The sequence below is a fragment of the Grammomys surdaster genome, unplaced genomic scaffold (assembly GCF_004785775.1).
Source record: "Grammomys surdaster isolate TR1022 unplaced genomic scaffold, NIH_TR_1.0 371, whole genome shotgun sequence".
Lineage (NCBI taxonomy): Eukaryota > Metazoa > Chordata > Mammalia > Rodentia > Muridae > Grammomys > Grammomys surdaster.
Window position 1 is genome coordinate 5,142,286 of NW_021604790.1, and position 19,496 is coordinate 5,161,781.

The 19,496-nt window shown below is 45.9% G+C and overlaps 2 protein-coding genes across 3 annotated transcripts in view; one reads left to right on the plus strand and one right to left on the minus strand.

The window, feature by feature from the left end:
• The window catches only part of LOC114632093 (cactin-like), a 17,216-nt gene extending 5,460 nt beyond the window's left edge, over positions 1-11,756 (minus strand). The window contains exons 1-2 of the mRNA XM_028780562.1: positions 11,706-11,756; positions 5,130-5,331 (exon numbers count right to left, since the gene is read on the minus strand). Of these exons, the coding sequence (XP_028636395.1) occupies positions 5,130-5,331; positions 11,706-11,756 (253 nt within the window). The remainder of the gene's footprint in view (positions 1-5,129; positions 5,332-11,705) is intronic.
• Positions 11,757-12,539: 783 nt separating this feature from the next.
• The window catches only part of Tlk2 (tousled like kinase 2), a 91,556-nt gene continuing 84,599 nt past the window's right edge, over positions 12,540-19,496 (plus strand). The window contains exons 1-2 of one of the 2 annotated variants that reach the window (XM_028780573.1): positions 12,540-13,057; positions 15,157-15,239. In XM_028780573.1, the coding sequence (XP_028636406.1) occupies positions 15,159-15,239 (81 nt within the window). In that variant the 5' untranslated portion in view covers positions 12,540-13,057; positions 15,157-15,158. Of the gene's footprint in view, positions 13,058-13,272; positions 13,358-15,156; positions 15,240-19,496 lie in introns of those variants that run through there. The other variant, XM_028780574.1, reaches the window with a different exon arrangement.

The following is a 19,496-nucleotide window of genomic DNA, read 5'->3' on the forward strand; positions in this document are numbered from 1 at the left end:
TCTCTCTCTCTCTCTCTCTCTCTCTCTCTCTATCTCTATCTCTATCTGCCTCTGCCTCTGCCTCTGCCTCTGCCTCTGCCTCTGCCTCTGCCTCTGCCTCTGCCTCTACTACCCTCCTGGCTCCCCTCCCCATGCCCTGAATAAACTATTCTATGTTATATGGGTGTGTGACTGGTCTCTCAGAGAGAAGAGATGCCTCAGCATGGGCCCACTGAGACATCACCTTCCCCCATACCTCTCCACACACCTGCGGAACTTCATTGGTGCCATGACTGCCTCGGACGTCTGCAGGTTTGCATCAGACTGGCTACCAAAAGATATCCATGCTCACTAGCCTAGCCTAGAACTGGTAAGCTTCCCATCCACCATTGGCCAGAGTAACCGTCCACATGGTCCCAAGAAAGATTTCTTGAGCTAGAAGCAAACCCTGTCCTTCCCTGAACCTCATTCTAGGACTACTCCCCTTGGATGAGACATTTCCCCTCTCCTCTCAAGACAGGGTTTCTCTGTGTAGCTCTGGCTGTCCTGGAACTCACTCTGTAGACCAGGTTGGCCTCGAACTCAGAAATCCACCTGCTTCTGCCTCTCAAGTGCTGGGATTAAAGGCGAGTGCCACCACTGCCCGCTGTTACCTCTTTCTAATTTTTCTTTTTTAATTAAACCAAAATGGGGAAATGTTAGTATTCTGTCTAAACTCCACCTCCACAGTTATCTGGCAACAGCCAGGTAGGCCTGCCCACTATAAAAGGGGCTGCTTGCCCCTTCCTCTCTCTCTTGTTCCCTTGATCCCTCGCCTGCAGGTTCTCTTTGCCCCTTGCCCCTCCCCCTTTCCTTCCCCCTCTCTCCACGTGGTCATGGCCAGCCTCCACTTCTCTCTCTTCTCTCTCTTCTCTCTCTCCTCTCTCTTCTTCTCTCCATCATTCCTCCCATTTCTTTCCCCACCCTCTGCCCTGAATAAACCCCCTCCCCTCCTGGAGCCGGCTGTTCTGGTGTGGTCTGTTCTAAGCTGCACACCGAAATCTTTCAGTGGATCCCACTGGGCCAGTTCCAGGGGTTAGGTGAGCTCTCCCTGCTTTTTTTACTTTTTAAATTAATTTATTTTATGTATATGAGTACACTGTAGCTGTCTTCAGACACAGCAGAAGTGGGCATAGGATCCCATTACAGATGGTTGTGAGCCACCACGTGGTTGCTAGGAATTGAATTCAGGACCTCTGGAAGAGCAGTCAGTCTCTTAACCTCTGAGCCAGTCCCCAAGAGTGGTATTTTGAAAGAGATATTTTTTTTCTAAGATTTTTTTTAATTTATGTGAGTACAGTGTTGCTGTCTTCAGACACACCAGAAGTGGGCATAGGATCCCATTACAGATGGTTGTAGGCCACCATGTGGTTGCTGGGAATTCAACTCAGGACCTCTGGAAGACCAGTCAGTACTCTTAACCACTGAGCCATCTCTTCAGCCTCCAAAATCGATAATTTTTAAAGTGTTTGTATTTGTAAGACTGTGGGACTTTTTAAAGTCTGTCTAATGGTTTATACCTTGATGCCTTCATGTGTGATCCTGGGAATGAACAAGAAACACAGTTGTGACTTAAAAATAATGTGTTTGTGTGTTCAGTTGACAAGGGGTCCGTTGTGCTGGCTAGATTTATGTCAACTTGACACAAGTTTGTGACACAAGTTAGACTTATTTAAAAGGATGGAACCTCAGTTAAACTGAAAAAAAAAAAAGCCTCCATAATGTCCAGCTGTGGAGCATTTTCTCAATTAGTCATTGATGGGGCAAGGCCCAGTTCATTGTGGGTGGTGCTGTCTCTGGGCTGCTGGTCCTGGGTTCTCTAAGAAAGCAGGCTGAGCAAGCCATGCAAATTTCCAAGCTGTGCTTGCAAGCTAGCTAGTAGGCAGAACCAACTCATGACTTCAGCCATCAGCTCCTGCCTTCAGGTTCCTCCCCTGCTTGAGTTCCTGTCCTGACTTCCTTCAGTCTATGAACTGAAAGACTATGAACTTCAGACTATGAACTGAAAGTATAAACCAAAAAAAGACCCCTCTCTTCCCTGACTTGATTTTATAAGTTTTGTTGAAGGAGTAGGAACCCTAGATAAGACAGGGGGCAAATTGCAGAGCACAGTGTGTGGAGTTATAAAAAACCAGGAAGAGGCACTGGAGCAATGGCTAACTCTTGTAAGCACTAGGGGCTCCAACACGGTTGTGTGTACTTCACGCATGGTGCATATACTTGTAAATGAAAAAAATCTTTTAAGGAACAAACAAAAAAACAGAAAGTATTGCAGGGGGTGGAGGGGGAGGTAGAAAAGAGCCTGTAGTGCTTAGAGAAGGCCTAAGAGCTCAGGTCTTGGTCTGTTGAAAAGTGCCTGCCTAGAACCCCCGAGGCCTAGGTTTCATTCCAGTACTACAAAACATAATAATGTACTCCTGTAATCCGCACACCGGGGAGGCAGAGGCAAGAGGATTAAGGCAGTAATAATAAGTTCCTCCTTTTTCTACATCCACACCTGTGTAAGCTTTCTGAGACTCAGACGCTGAGTTCTTGGTTCTCTGCAATTTCTTTGCTCATAGACTCACAGTAAGACAGTAAGACATCCTCTAAGAGAAAAATGACCTCTGAATAGAAAACATCTTTCTGAGTTCAAGGCCAGCCTGGTCTACAGGACAAGTTCTGGCACAGCCAGGGCCTCACAGAGAAACGTGTCTCAAAAAAACCAAAATCAAACCAAAGGAAACAACAGTGACCAGAACTTTTCACTCCTGTGTGCAAATTCTGAGATTGAATCACACCACCTCATTTGGTTTCACACAAGACACCCAGGTGACAAAGGACTGAGGTGCATATTTTACATACCAAAGACACCTGGCTTCCAGGTTCTCCCAGCCTCCCTCATGGCATACCCTGCCCCCACAGGCTCCTCACTGTATAATCCAGACATTTTGCTCTCTCACTCTGTCTCTCTCCCTCCCTCTTTCTCCTTCTCTCTCTCCTCTTTCCTTTTCTCTCTGCATGATTCCTCACTTCTTTCTTTTTCTCTCTCACTTCTATCCCCCCTTCCACATGTCTTCTCTGGCCTTGGTCTCCTTTGGGCCAATGAACTCACCCACCTGAGAACAGGTTCCCAATAAACCTGCATTCAGTATAAACCAATCTGGCTTAAATTGGCTCAGTTGACCTACAGTGGAGAAATAACCTATCAGAAGGGGGCATAACTGGGAGAAGTTTGGGTTCCAGCCTGATATCCTTGGTCATCCCTGGCCACATGGGGACCACTCTGTCCCTCCCTCCTTCTCTGCTAGATACATTATTTCTTGAGACTGCCAGTCTCCATCACCACCTACATTATCTCACTTAACCCTAACGACCCCAAGGAAGGCTGGTTAGAGCAACCAGCTGTGCATAATGGGAAATGACATTTCCTAGTACTACTGGCTACCCTTAGAAGCACTCACTAAAACTCTGCCAATGGAATAGCCTCAGCTATCTTCTGGTCGCAGGAGGTGGTGTAACAGGCCTGACAGAGGTATTCTCTCAATCTACCAGACAATTGAAACAATGGACTCCAAGGCATAGGAATTCCACAGGAAGACCCTGCTGGGAGAAGCAAAAGGTGCCATCTGGAGGTAGGGGATGGGCTGGTGTAGGCGCGGGGTCGGGGGATATGAGGAACAGTGGCCTTTCCAAAGGAGACTTCACATAGTCCTAAAGGCTTGTCAGGCTGGGCAGTAGTGGTACAGACTTTATTCTAAGCACTCAGGAGGCAGAGGCAGGCTGATCTCTGAGTTTGAGGCCAGCCTGGTCTATAGAGTGTGTTCTTGGACAGCCAGGGCTACACCAAGAAACCCTAACTGGAGAAAACAAAACAAGTGGGATGCTTTAGACGACTTTACAGGATGAGCCAATGGGGGGGAAGGACCACACCTTGACCAGGACTGATTAGATGTGAAAATCTTTGGCCTTCTAAGACTTAAGTCTCACTCAGTACCCCTAAAAGGGATTTAGAGGTTCTCCAGATCTCTTTGTCCTTCTTCCTAATATGGCCGCACTGAATAAATCTTTTTACTGCTTTCAACTATTAGTTTGGCTGTTTGAAATAGCTTATTGAGGATGGGTAGATGGCCCTGACTTGGGGCTCAAGTTGGGACCTACCCACCTGAGCAGGAAGCTACAGGAAAGGGTCTGACTGCCTCAGAACCTGCATTTCAGTAGGTCCCCAAAGGAATGTAATCCAGTTTGTTGTTGTTTTGGAGCCAGGGTTGTATGTAGTATGTAGCCCTGACTGGCCTGGAACTCAGTATGTAGTCCAGTCTGGTCTCAAATTCCCAGAGATCCTCTTGCCTCTGCCTCCTGAGTACTAGAATTAAGTGTTTCTTTTCCAGTGAGCTATTCTTGAAAGGACTGTGTGGTTGTGTTATAAAGGCATCAAACTTGAGCTTGAATAATTTTTATATAGTTTTCATATGTCATGAAACATATTTTTCCAACTATTCAAAAATGTAAGACAGGAGTGGGCCTGTTGTCCCAGTTGCTTGTGAGGCTGCAGGGTTACTTGAGCCCAGGAGTTCTACATCATTTTGGGCCACATAATGCAACCCGACAAAAGCATCAAAATCACCCTTAGCTTGAAATCCATACAAAGACAGGTAGGGCGAATGGAGCCTGGAGGCTGTAGCTTACTGACCCTTGGTCCACACTCCAGCCAGCTCAAAGCTCTTCATCATGAGGCAAGTTTCTATCAAAATGTCTGGTCCTCCCATTAAAGTGGTCTAGTTTAGATATTATGATTCCATGTCTTAATGTGCACACCCAAATGTTCCCACTGATTCAGTTTGGCATTAGTGGAGCCCCTCCCCCAACTGTGCAGTTTGTAACAGGCATCCTGCTTTGTGGATAGTTAAGACTTACTGTAGAATAGAATACAAGAACCAGCTGTTGTGATAGTGACATTCACAAGTTACTCTTCTATGTTCCTTTCTATCTCCCTATTATTTATTATTATTATTATTGTTATTATTATTTGTATAGTACTATCCAAAACCCACAGACCTCACTATCTTCCCAGAACAGTTTAGAGTGTTTTTCATCTCCACTACATGATCAGTTCTTCAGGCTGGACCTACCTGCCACTGACTGAGGATCACTTTCTTCTCTGTGGGCATTCATATCAGATCCTGGCTCTCCTGTGAGCTCTGTTATGCACAAAGAATCATTACTTAGCTTGGAATTTAGCTCCATGGTAGAGTGCTTGTCTGACATGTTTGAGGCTCTGGGCCTGATCTCCAGATGATCCAGTCCCAGACCACCTGTTTCCACATCTGAAAACTGTGATGAAGATTCCATGAGCAGTGTTCAAGTTGACATGATATCTGATGACTATCAAGCAACTATGGCTGGTGTAGAGTAGGCATGCTATCACACCGACTGCTTGCAGGAAAGTACACTGTAGATTAAAACCCCAGATCTCAGCCTCCCCAAGGATTAAAAAAAAAGTTGATAAAAAAGTTAGTGGGAAGAACTGAGGCGGTTCTTTTGTTGTTATAATTTGTCAGTTTCTATTTTTCTTTTTGACTTACAGGGTGTTTGAGAACAAATAAAGCTCTGTACGTAGCCCTGGCTGGCGTAGAACTCTGTGTCCACCAGGCCAGCCTTAGACACAGCATCTTCCTCCTTGTGTCCCAAGTGACGGAATTACAGATGTGAGCCACCACATCCAGCTAAATACGGATCTTGTCATTGTCTCTCTCTCCAGTTTTGCTCTGAGAAAGACTAATATGGGCTGGGTATGGTGGCACAGGTCACTATCCTACTACCTAGGAGGTAAAGACAGGAGGATGGGAGTTCAACGTCAATCTTGCTTAGGTTCAGATGGCAGCTGAGGCTTGAGGAATTCCTGTCTCAGAGAACCAACAGGCGGAGCAACAAAGGCCAGTACAGATGATTCAGTAGCTTAGAGGTTGGGACTTATTAGAGTTTATGCCTCTCTTGCATTTTAGCTATTAGAAAGAGGGAACATGACAATGATTTTAAAAAGATGGAGAAGAGGTTAAAAGAGGACATGAGAGAAGGGAGGCTGCTCTTCAGAGAACAGGAAGATTGTTCACCATCAGTGGGCTGTAGGGAAGAGCTTGTGACTTGATAACTGAAACAATTGTGTCAAGACTTGCTGAGGGTGTGGAGGATTGGCTTCAACAGTAGACTGGTTGCCACCTAATAAATGCAAGGCCCTGCCTGGGTTTGGTTCCTAGCATGGGGGTAGGGAGTATATGTTCAACTGGCTTAAGCAGGGCTTCCAAACCACTAGACAGGGATGGGAGATAGGAAACAGATGACTGGCAGTGGTGAATCTCAAGGAGGCTGAGTGCTAGGGTGTTAATCTAGTGTACTTTCTTGCAAGTAGTTCTCCCTTTTGTTAGAAATGGGGAGAAGAAAAGAAATAAGATTGACAGCATGCCCACTTTGTCAGCCAGTTACTTGATAGTTCCCGGATATTGTGTCAACTTTAATACTGCTCATGGAATCAGGGTCTCAGTTTTCAGATGAGGAAACAGAGGTGGTGAGATAGAACAGTCTTCTGTCAGACCACTGACTCTTCTCCATGGGTCACTGACAATCCTGTCACACCTCCAGCCGGAAGTATAGGCCTTGGTTTCTATACCCAACAACACAAAGTCTGAGCCTCCTAAATTCACAGGGGAGGGGATGAACATAAATTAAGAGATTTTACTTATTTTTTAGCATTTAGATATGTAGTGTTCTTCCAAAGGGCTGCTGTACTTAAGGCTTGGCCCCACTGTAGTAGCACTTTTGGGGTGATTGAATTATAAAGGCATTAACTTCAACAGTGACCAATCTACTTACTAGTTCATAAACAAATGGGATCTTAGGTCCTTGGATAGAAGAAATAGGTCCCTGCGGGTAGACATTTGAAGCATATCTTGTCTCAGGCCACTTCCTGTTACAAGATGAGCACCTCTACTCCATCATGCCCTCTGACATGAAAGAGTGGAGTCAAGGACCATGGACTGAAATCTCTTGAGATGGAGCCCTTGAATAAATCTTAGCTTCTGCAAGGTGTTTTCTCAGATATTTGTTACAGTGACTCAAATCTCAATAGCCACCCTCCAAAATGTAATGTTTATATTAAAATGACAACCTCAGTTTTGCTTCAAATACTACCACTAAATGGTTCAATCCATTGCTAGCCTGTTTTTCCAAATCCAAATGCATTGCCAAATTAACTTAATGACAATTGCTTAGGTCCCTGGCAGACATGTGAAGTTATACTGAAGACCATTAATTCAGGGATTACTGTCAAGTACATAAATGTTGCAGGATATCTGATCATACTGTGAACTCAGAGGTTGTGTTATTTACTGGAAAAAAATGTCTAGTTGTGGTGTTGCTTACTCTTAGCACACACCTTTAACTCCTCTGGCTGGAATATAGACAGGCCTTTAGTACACAGCTTTAATCCCAAACAATGAAGGTAAAGTTAGTTTGTAGAAGGAAGTACCCATATTTGAAAGTGATATCTGAGTGGCAAAGTGATTTATCAGAGAAAAATAGAATATGCCTAAATCTCACAAGAAGAGAGAGGAAAGGGAAGTTACTTAAGGGGCAGTGCAAAGAATGAGGAGGTAGTTTTACTGGGACAGTTGCACAGAAATAGGTTGCAGAGAGAGAACAAGCTAGTCACAGGTGAAGACCAAACAATCCAGAGAATGAGAAGGTACCAGGAAATTAGAACATACTGCCAAAATTAGTAAGACGGCAAGCAGAGCAAAAAATTAAGAGGCCAAGAGAGAAGCCAGATTGAATCAGTCAGTATGATAGTTTGTAAATGCTTGGCCCAGGAAGTGGCCCTACTAGGAGGTGTGGCCTTGTTGGAGTAGGTGTGGGCCCAAGACCCTCACCCTAGCTGCCTGGAAGTCAGTCTTCCATGAGCAGCCTTCAGATGAAGATGTAGAACTTTCAGCTTCTCCTGCACCATGCCTGCCTGGATACTGCCATGTCCCTGCCTTGATGATACTGGACTGAACCTCTGAACCTGTAAACCAGCCCCAATAAAATGTCTTTTATAAGAGTTGCATTGGTCATGGTGTCTGTTCATAGCAGTAAAACCCTAACTAAGACAGTCTCAGGTGTTGGAATATTAAAGGTGTGAGCACTATGAACTCGATAGTGCTACTACTACCATGTCCAATGATAGCATCTCCCTCCTCACCCCTCACCCTCTATCATTGTGTGTTTGTGTATGGCACAGCATGTGAGTGGAGGTCAGAGGACAACCTGTAGTTTCTCTCCCTCTACCATATCAACCTCAGGAATCAAATTCAGGTTATGAGGCTTGGTGGTAGCAAGTGCCTATATCCATTAAACCAATCTCTTATCCTTTTGGTTGTAAGCCTATTTCTTACGAGCTGAGCCATCTCTTCAGTCTTGATAAACCATCTCTTTGGCCCTGGTATAACCTTTCTGATGAAGGTAACCATTATGGAACATTCAAGAACATGTTTGCCAGAGATGGGTGTGGTACTCTCACCTGTAATTCTAGCACATGGGAGACAGAAGATGGAGGACTGCTGCAAATTTTTGCCAGCCTAGGGTAGAGGGAGACTGTCTCAAAAACAAGACAAAAACAAAACGGAAAAAAAAATGACTCAGGTGTCTGAGGCACGATGAGGTAAAAGGTGTTAAAGTGTTCTGGTGTCAAGATGCTTTTCCTACAAGTTAATTCTTTAGCAACCAACCACTTTGCTTTTGGTAAAAGCAAATGTGAGGAAAACACAACTCAAATACAAATCCTCAGGGATAGTCACATACATAATCCGTACTATAGACTCAATAATGAAGTACAATCAAAGACTCTGCTTAAGTTTAACTCAGATTTCCCCAGTTTGTCAAAGCAACCTTTACTCTTCTCTGGTTCATTATCAGTGTACAGAGAAATCTGCACAGCACACTGTGGAGAAAACTATGGCTAGTCTCAAGTATGGCCAGTGGATGTGTGATTCTCTGTGACTTTAACATGAATTTGGAAAACTTTTCTTTCATTCCTCTAAAACCAAAATCTGGTTCCACCTATGTTTAAGTTTTCCATAGCTGATGGGAACTTTATTCTTTTTTTTTCAAATATATATATATATATATATATATATATATATATATGAATGAATACACTGTAACTGTCTTCAGACACACCAGCAAAGGGCATCAGATCTCATTACAAATGGTCATGAGCCACCATGTGGTTGAGGAAATTGAACTCAGGACCTCTGGAAGAGCAGTCAGTGCTCTTAACCACTGAGCCATCTCTCCAGCCCGGGAACTGTATTCTTACACATGACATAGCATCACTTGCCATTCTCAGACAGGCTATTTCACATGACCAAATATAATTTACATACATTGATCCCTGAACCCTACATTAAATTAATATTACAAAAATTTCTTTTTCTGGGAAAAATATATTTTTTTTTTTGGTGTAGTTCTGGAGCTATATGCAGATAAGGCTGCCCTCAGACTCAGAGATCTGCTGCATCTACCTCTTAAGTGCTGGGATCAGAGGCATGTGCCACCAGGCCTGGCTAGTATATCTTGAATTATACGATGCTTAAAATAAGAAAGTCGCCAATTGTTGTAAGCAGTTTCTATTGGAACAGCTGTTAAGCCTAGAGTGAGTAAACTTGGGTGGTATGAATTTCCTTGACATGTATACACAGTATGATTTATTTTGTGTGCCTGGCCCTTTAAAGGATCCCCAATGGATAGTCAACTGACTCTTTGGGAATGCTTAGCCATTAGAACTGCTTGACCCTATGACCTTTAGTGTCAGTTGACTCTTGGACTTCTGGAGACAGAGAGAGTAGGGTCCAAGAGTCAGAGGAGTAGGAAGAGAGTAAGGTCCAGGTGGCAGCAGAGTAGGGTCAGAGGTAGGGTTAGAGAAGACAGTTGATGTAGAAGAAAGAAGACTGAGAAGGGGTAGAGAGAAGGCAGTTGGTGAAGAGACAGAGCAGTGAAAAGAAAAGGCCACTGAGCCAGCGGAAGCTGAGTCAGCAGATCCTACTGTTAGGAGACAGTGGAATACCCATGAGGAACCCACACAAAATAGCAGGGAAAAAAGAGACATAAAGCCTCATTTATAGAAAATTTAAACTGCTGGCCAGTCGTGGCACTCACCTTTAATCCCAGCTCTCAGGAGGCAGAGGCAGCCGGATCTCAGTGAGTTTCAGGACAGCCAGGGCTACACAGAGAAACCCTGTCTTGACCCACACCTCCCCCCCCTCTAAAAAAAGTGAAACTAAAAATTTCATCTGTGTTCAAATGGTTCCTTTAAAAATGCACTCAGGAGACAGGCATTAGGACATGCGCCTATCATGCCAGCTCCTAGGGCCCGAGACAAAAGGACTGAGAATTTAGACCAATCTTGGCTACATAGTGAGACTCTCAGAAAACAGATAAAGGTGAGTCTGTGTGCTGGGAATATAGTTCAGTTGGTAGACTGCTTTCCTAGCGTGTAATTAATTAATCCTAGCTCTTGGAAGGTAAGGGCAGAAGGACCAGAAGTTTGACAGCATCCCCAGCCACACTGGGAGATCTAGGTTAGCCTCAGCTACATTAGATCTTTTATCAAAACAAAAAACTGAAAATGGGACCTATCATCTAGAAAGGGCGCTGGGAATTCTCTAGCTCTGGTACATGAGGTTGGTGAAACTTGAAATTAGATAACTGGCCCAGACAACTTGTTTGTGGACCAGCTGGAAGAATTCTGTTTCAACTCTGTCCATTTCTCTTTCTCTTCTAGTCTCCTCTCTTAATTTATGACACTCCAGTGTCATTTAAGGAGTTATTTTTAGGCTGTGCATAGTGGCTGCATGCCTGTAATCCCAGAACTCTGGAAGAGGCTGAAGGACCGACCACCTGAGGCCAGCCCATGCTGCATAGTGAGTTGCAGGCCATATTCTTATGGGTGTAGATGCCTTGGAGCTGGAGTTACAGGTGGTTGTGGCCTGCTCCACATTGGTGCTGGGAAGCAAACCCAGGATCTCTGCAAGAACAGTGCCAAGACTTAACCACTGAGCCATCTCTCCAGCCCCCTTTCTTTGGTCTTGAGATACCTAGGCTGGCAATCTTGTTTCATCTCAGCCTCCCCTGTGTTGGGAATATGGGTGTTATTTTCTTGATCCCATTATAAGAACTGCCCTTGTTTTCCCACTGTGCAGACTTGAGAAGGAGCCCCAGTGCACTCTCCTTTGGTTCTCCATCATTTTCATGCTTGAAACTGACTGCATTTTCAGGGTGGCTCCTAGTCCCCTATCCCTACCCTTTCCTCTTGTCTTGCTCTTCATCCTTTGTCCATTTGGCAGGTCGCTGTCCAGTCAATATGTGTCAAAATTAATATGAAATAGGAACAGAATTCTGCTTTGGAGTACTTGCAGACGCCTGGAAGAGTTCAAGCCAGCTGTTTAAAAGCCTGAATGTTTCTCTTGTGATTCTTTCGTAGTTCTTCAGTCTTGTTCAGACATCTGATCAAGGAAGCATCAGAAGAAAACAAAATGCTGAGTAGTTACTCTGAAGTCAGTGTCTTGGCTCCTGAGACTAGGTGAAGAAAGTGACTTTGTTTTTCCCCCTTTGGCGCTGGGGTCAGAGGGGGAACACTTTCCCATGCAGGAAGCCGTCCTGTCGCAGGCCCTCACCCTCTCAGCAGACGCTCGGTGAAGAGCAGGCCTGTTTTTCCATTCCGGCATTTACCCTCAGACCCCTGAGCATCCCAGGAGGCCCGTTTTTGTCACCGGAGGTTGAAATGGAACCTCCTCCAGGTGCTCTGAGAGAGTCCCCCGGGTTAGCGCCCTCTGCTCTGGAGGGGGGCATGCCGGGGAGGGCTCGGCGCTGCTCCCAGGACACCTTTGTCCCCGGAGACGCCCGGCCGGTCAGGTACGTGGAAGGCGAAAGCGGCCGGCTCTCCGTGCCTGAGGCGTGGGGTCTGGGGACCTGGACGGTGGCTGCGCAGGGGAATGGCGGGTCGGCGGACATCGGGTGGGCACCGCGAACTCAACGACCCGCTCCCGGGCTCTCTTCTCCGATCCATCGCTGGGCAGAGCCACCTCACTCCTCACCCAGAATGTGTGTAGATCAGGCACAGGGCAGGCGCGGCGGCCGGGCCGCTCCGACGCTGCTCCGCGGCCCGAGACGCAGCCCAACCGTCGGCCTCCGGCTCCGTCTACACAAAGGCGGCTCCCGAGGCTCCGGCCCGGCCGCTTACCCGGCGTCCCCAAGACGACCAACCGCCCCTCACGTCGCAGTCGGGCCGCAGGCGCCGCCAGTCGCCCGCCCTCAGCAGCCCTGTCAGGCGCGGCCGGCTCAGCCGGTGCGGGGTCCCCTGGTTAACCCCTGCCCGCCAGCCGCGCCGCTGATTGGAGGAGGCGGAGCTCCGGGGCAGCGGCGACCCCCCCCCCCAACCCCCTTCTCGTCCCCTCCGCCACGGTGGGCACCCCCCCCCCCAGGAACACCCCCCCCCCGTGCCTCCCAGCCGTGCAAATCTCGCGAGGAAACACGCGGTTTCACTAGTGTGTTTACACCGATCACTACTAATCCGGACCGAACCGATCCGGATTAAGGGGCCGGAGGCGGGTCCTGGGCACTAGCGGTTCCGACCCCCCCACCCCCCCCCCCGCGCCGCCCCCGAGTGGCCCCCCGCCGAGCGGCCCCCCCCCTCTCGGCCCGACCCGGACCCTTCTGCGCCTCCCTTGGCCTTTGTCCGGCGCCAGGAGGCCGGCCCCGCGCCCCCCGGCGGCCGCCCGGGCCCGGGCCCGCGTCAGCCGCCTGGCTCTGTACGCGAGCTCGGGGATCTGCGGCCTCCGTGGCCCCCCTCCCCCGCCCGCCCTCTCGTGGAGCCCGGCGCCGGCGGCGGCTGCCCGGGCGGGGGTTGCGGCGCTCAGGAGAGGCCCCGGCTCCGCCCCGGGCCTGCCTAGGGGGAGAGCGGAGCGGTCGGCAGCCGGGTCGGGTCGGGGCCCCTCCCGAGAGGAGCGTGGAGAGGCAGCGGCGGCAGGTGAGAAGCTCAGCCCAGGACGTGGAAGGGAGCCGGGCCTGGGGTATTAACCGTCCCGGGGGCCCCCAGGGCCCGAGGAGGCTGCGACCCGGGCCGGCGTCGTGCCGCAGCTCCTGGGCGCTGAGGCGGGAGGCGCTCCCTGAGGGCTGCGGGTCGCTGAGGGGCCGGGCCGAAGATGGACCAGGCCCAGGCCTGGGAGTGTGGCGGTCGGCCTGCTGAGAGTGGGGACTCCGGGGAGCTGGAGGCCTTGGCAGCCTACCGGGCGCCCCCGAGAGCTGTCCCTCGCTCCGTCCGTGACAGGTGGGCCTGGAGTTAGGGAAAGTTTGCAGCCGGCGAGGGGTGCCGGGACCAGGCCCCATCGGCCCTGCTTCCCGGTTTGGGGCCACTGGGGAGGATCCCGGACCAAAGCCCTGTTAGAGAGAGATGGGGTGGGTATTTTCTGATCGTGAGTTGACATTAAATGGGATAACTGCTAGGGCTTCATTTTCCGGGCCAGGCCTGGGGATGAAGGGTTGGGAAGTGTTTCCAGAGACCTTGGGATTGGAGAGACACTGCATTGTAACCTCTGCCATTCCGACCTCGATTAGGGCAGGGCGAGTGGCGAGCAAGGCCATTTACCTACTTAGGGAAAACTCGGTTTTCTTCTCAGTCTTTTTTTTTTTTTTTTTTTTAAGATGCCTCTCTATCCTTCTAACGATTTTCTAATTCCTTACTTGTATGTGTGAGTGAAACTTTAATTCGTCACCCTCTCATTCCCCTTTGCCCCAAGGCATTCAGCCCAGGAAGGGAAATGAAAGCTAGGAGTTATTTAGGGGATGTTGCTGGAAATTATGGAGTTGTTAGAGTGCAGAGAAGGTTTGGTTCGTGTTTTCAGTGAACTTTAATACAAATTTATGCCAATCACTCTAGTAGTGCTTCCAGTAACTGTGGAATAATAGTATGTTCGAAGGATTTCTGTGTAACGATGCATGCTCTTTTGATGGATGGTACACGAATTCTCTCTTCCAACGGATGGACAAACTTGCTCATAGTGTCTACGTTAATTGGTCAGGGAAAGAGTTTAAAAATGGTGTCCTCTTGCCCCTCCCTGTTTGGGAGGAGTGCTAAAAGCAGATACTCAGAGTGGAGAGAAACCTACTGCTCCAAGGAGTGGTCAGAAAAAGATTTTGTAAAGGAATTGCTACAGAGTTATATCAATTTCCTGAGTGAATATAGGTTGATAGTTTATCTTGGGTTCTACATTAAGTTTGTTTTTGTTTTTGTTTTTTGAGACAGGGTTTCCCTGTGTAAGCCTGGCTGTCCTAGAACTCACTCTGTAGACCAAGCTGGCTTCGAACTCAGAAACCCACCTGCCTCTGCCTCCCAAGTGCTGGGATTAAAGGTGTGTGCCACCACTGCCTGGCATCTACATTAAAATAACGTGAAAGAATTCCATTTTTCATTAGCTACTGTGAGCTATTCAGAGAAAGGAGCTATATACAGTAGGTTTTCTTGAAGTTATTTGCAGCTTCTGAATCATTCTGTATTCACTTGAAATTATTAAATGAATCATATTTTTAGCGTAAATAGTTCTTATGTGTTTGGAAGAGAAATATCTCGAAGGACTTAGATTAGGAGTTTTCTATTTGTAAGTTGCCGGTGTTTTACCTCTTCTGCTTAACTTTTACAGAGTTTAAATGAAGAGTTTATTTCTTTTTATTTACTTTTTTTTGTATTTTTTTTTTTAAATGAGACAGGCTCTCATTGTATAGCCCTGAGTGGCCTTGAGTTTGCCCAGGCTGTCCTCAGATATGAGGCTGTCTGCTGCTTATACCTCCTAATAATAATGTTAGGATTATTACAGGGGTGGGCTTCCATATCTTCGTCCTCACCCTCCATAAAGATTAAAGTAGAATTCAGGAAAAGTAGAAAGACCCTCATAGAACTTGAACTCCTGCATAATCTTAGATAAATATTGATAGCATCAAATAACTTTGTATAACACTTGAATGAGTATTTCCTTTAGGTTTACAAAATTACTGTGTGTTTTATTATACACAGAACTTTTTTTCTTCCATTTAGTTTTTCATGGCTTCTTATCTCTCTCTCTTTTTTTGTAGAAATGATGGAAGAACTGCATAGCCTGGACCCACGAAGGCAGGAATTACTGGAGGCCAGGTTCACTGGAGTTGGCGTTAGTAAGGTGAGTTACTCAGTGATAATGAACATTTCAGAGGATAACTTCACATTTAGGAGTTGAACAGAAGGTTTTCGGTGCTAGAGAACATACTGATAGGTTGCAGGGGAGATTTGTCACATGATCCAGTGAACTTTGAAAATCTGTGAGTCATTCCTATAGTACGTTTAAGTGTTTGTTTAGGAGAGTATGCTTCTATTAAGGTCAGAGCTTTCCTAAGGGGCTTGCTGCAAAGATACTGATAGGATGTGGATCTAGATTCTGTTTCATAGTCTGTTAAAACTTCTCAGCCACTCAGGAAGAAAAAGGCATTGTAGAGCTTTCATGCAATGGCCTTTTGGGGTGGTTACATGATGGAGTGCTGATGAATCTACAGCCAGCTGAGGCCTTATGGTTGTATTCCTAGACTGTCTTTTCACTCTTCTTGATTTCTTTCTTTCTTTCTTTCTTTCTTTCTTTCTTTCTTTCTTTCTTTCCTTCCTTCCTTCCTTCCTTCCTTCCTTCCTTCTTTCTTTCTTTCTTTCTTTCTTTCTTTCTTTCTTTCTTTCTTTTTTGGTTTTTCGAGACAGGGTTTTTCTGTGTAGGCCTGGCTGTCCTGGAACTCACTCTGTAGACCAGGCTGGCCTCGAACTCAGAAATCCGCCTGTCTCTTCCTCCCAATGGGATTAAAGGCGTGCACCACCTTGATTTCTACTAGTGTTTTTCTTCTTTTATGAGTGTTTGCCTGCATTTGTGTGTGTGTACACACACACACACACACACACACACACACACACACACATACCTGGTGTGCATGTTTGGCGCCTGCAGAGCCCAGAAGGGAGCATTACATGCACTAGAACTGGGTTTAGATGGGTGTGAACTGCCACATGGGTACTGGGAACTGCACCTGGTCCTCTGGAAGAACACTGTGCGCCTCCCTGCTGCACTGTCTAGCTTCTCACTGTTTTCATTTTGTGGAAGTATAAACTGAATCAAGCCCACGTCATTGGGCAGGTGGGATGTTGATAAGATAACAGTGTCCTGGCTTTCCAGTGTACCTGTTTACCCCTCTGTTCTCACAGGACAGTGGTTTTACCGAATTGTTTATGTCTGTTGATAATGTTGATCATGATGATCCAAGGTTGTCATGTTACTTGAGCTTGAGATAAGTCATGTGTGCATTGTGATCTATAGTGTATGGAATGGATTCCTGTCTTCTTCCAAAAAAATGCTGTATCTTACAGGAATGTGATATTAATCTCATGCTCTGGCTAGTTGTTTCTTCAAGGAGAAGGAATATGTTAGGTTTATGCTTGGAAAACTTAGCTTCTTTGATGGATCACACAATTTTAATAAGCTGGAATAACTTGGTAGGTTTTTTTTTTTTAAGATTTATTTATTTTATTTATGAGTACACTGTCGCTGTCTTCGGACACACCAGAATAGGGCATCCAATCTCATTACAGATGGTTGTGAGCCATCATGTGGTTGCTGGGATTTGAACTTAGGACCTCTGGAAGAGCAGTCAGTGCTCTTAACCACTGAGCCATCTCTCCAGCCCCAACTTGGTAGTTTTTATTTATTGGAAAAGTACATAGTACCTATAGTATACTGGGCATTGTATACGTGTTGTTGATAATACCTCAGTATTGAGCTTTGGTAGTTATTTAATTTTTGTTTTGTTTTTGAGAAGTGTAGCCTAGGTTGGTCTGTGATCTGTGATTGTCCTGTCCCAGGCTGGTAAGTGCTGGGAATACAGGTGTCTACCCTCACACCCAGCGTTCTGTGCATTCTGCGCATGAATGCTTTATTTCTTCTGCTACTCTAGTAGCTGACTTTTGGTGGCACTTTAGAGCAACTGTACCTCTGATCATTACATACTGACAATAAACAAGTAGATATAAATTATTTGTTCAAAGGATATAGCCTCAGAAAGAAGTGTGCTGTGCCATTTGAATATCAAGTCGCTCTCTGGTCCAATGATGACACGTTCCTCTGGCCTAGAACTCCTCTTGAGCTTTCCATCTCAGTTCCCTAGGTTCTGGGGCTGTAGGTGTGAGTGACTACACTAGGCCTTGTTTATAACCATTGACTGGTTGATGTTTGTGGTATAAAGATTCAAACCCAGCTCCTGTACTTGCTAGGCAAGCACCTTATCATTGAACTATATGTCCAGTTCTTTGGGTTCTTGGTTGTTGTTTTTGTTTTTTCAGTCTCACTTTGTAGCACTGCTACTCAGGTGCCACATTATACCCATCCAGCTCTTCTTAATTTTTTGTTTTCATTTTTTTGTTGAGATAGAGTCTTTCAAAGTTGTCCAGGTTAGCTTTGAGCTTGCTCTATAGCCCAGGCAGACATTGAACCAGTAATCTTCCTGTCTTAAAATCTTTTTTTTTTTTAAACTTATTTATTTTATGTATATGAGTACACTGTTGTTGTCTTCAGACACACTAGAAGAGGACATCAGATCCCATTACAGATGGTTGTGAGCCACCATGTGGTTGCTGGGAATTGAACTCAGGACCTCTGGAAGAGCAGTCAGTGCTCTTAACCACTGAGCCATCTCTCCGGCCCTGTCTTAGCATCTTGAGTGTCCGGGAATACACTGTTGTGTCTTTTCCCTTGGCAATTCTGCATAAAACTCATGCCTTTAATTGAGACTAGTCTCAAACTCATGGTCCTCTTGTGTCTCTCAAAGTGCTGGGATTATAGGTGTGTCCAGCTAAGACTCATAATTAAGTCTATTCACATAGTTTCCTACTAAGAAAGTTTATATTCAAACTGCTTATAGTTCATTTTCCTAATCTTGCTTGTTTGAGACACAGTTTCTTTGTGTGGCCCTGGCTGTCCTAGAACTCAGTCTGTAGGCTGGCCTCGAACTCGGAGATCTGCCTGCCTCTGCATCCTGAGTGCTGGGATTAAAGGGCTGTGCCATCACTGTCCACCCATTTTACTAATCTTTGTTGGAATGGCCTCTTTCCTTTGTGTGTAGCTGCAGAATGACTCTTATCAAAGTGTGCTTTTGGTAAAATAGGTCCAAGTGAAGGGAATGAATACCAGTTTAATTTTACTGCTCAGACTCAAGATCATGTAACTAAGTTGTGGGAAAACTTCAGTGTTCACTTGGGAAGCTGAGGTAGTAAGATCATAAGTTAGAGGCCAGCCTGGACTACATGATAAGACCCTAAAAACATGATAAGTCTCTAAAAACAAACAAACTCCAGAACCTCAAGAAACTTTAATACTGTCTGTTACAGAATTCATCAATACTAAGTTGTTTTTATGCCATTAATTATGCATTTTGATGTGTCTGTTATGATAAGTATATTTATTTCAATAAATGCATTATTTAGTGATCGGGGAAATTGATTTCTGTAGCAAAGAGAATTGAAAGAAAACTAAGTTGCTGCATTATTTTCAGAGACAGGTAAAGGAAAGGAAATTTTTTGTTTTGTTTTGAGTCAGGGTCTTTGTGTAGCCCTGACTGTCCTAGAACTCACTCTGTAGACCAGGCTTTGGTTGAACTCATAGAGATCCTCCTGCCTCTAGCCTTCCAAGCACTGAGATTAAAGGCATGTGCCATAACCTCCCTGCTAAGCTACTCTTTTTTATATACAACATTTTTTGGAGACAGTCTTATGTAGTTGAGGATGGTCTCAAATTTACTATGTAGTCGAGGAGGACCTCGAACTCTTGACCCTCTTGCCTCTGCCATATCCAGCATTTTTTTTTTTTTTAATTATTTCTCTTTCTACTAGGGTTAGGGCTAGACATTGTATCTCATAGATCACTGATTGAAATCAGGACAGTGGTATTGGATAAAAAGGATGCTTTTGGTGAGACTCCATTTTCTGGCTTTACTGGATTTGTTGTGTGTCATGCTTTCCCAGTAAGGATAGCACTGTTCACAGCTTTCAGTTTGTTAAGATGAAGATGGGTTTCCATCTTTACTGCTCTAGAGAGAGCAGAGTGACTTGCCTTTGATGGTGCCATCTAGTGGGATCTGTTGGATCTCCTGAGTGTCTTCTAAGTACTCAGGACACTTTCAGTACTTTCAGATGCCCATAGGAGGAAGGCAGTCAGGGCCATTGTGGACTCTTTCCAAATGGACAGGAGTGCTGCTGGAAGTAGTTGCCGTCTTTGAACGTTCTGGTTATTGTAGGTCATCTGTCATACTGTTTCTGCTTTTTCACACCTAAAATTCAATATAACTCACAACAATGTGGTTAAAACAAAATGGCCAAACCACCATATTTTTACTTACATTCAAGTGCTTATTTG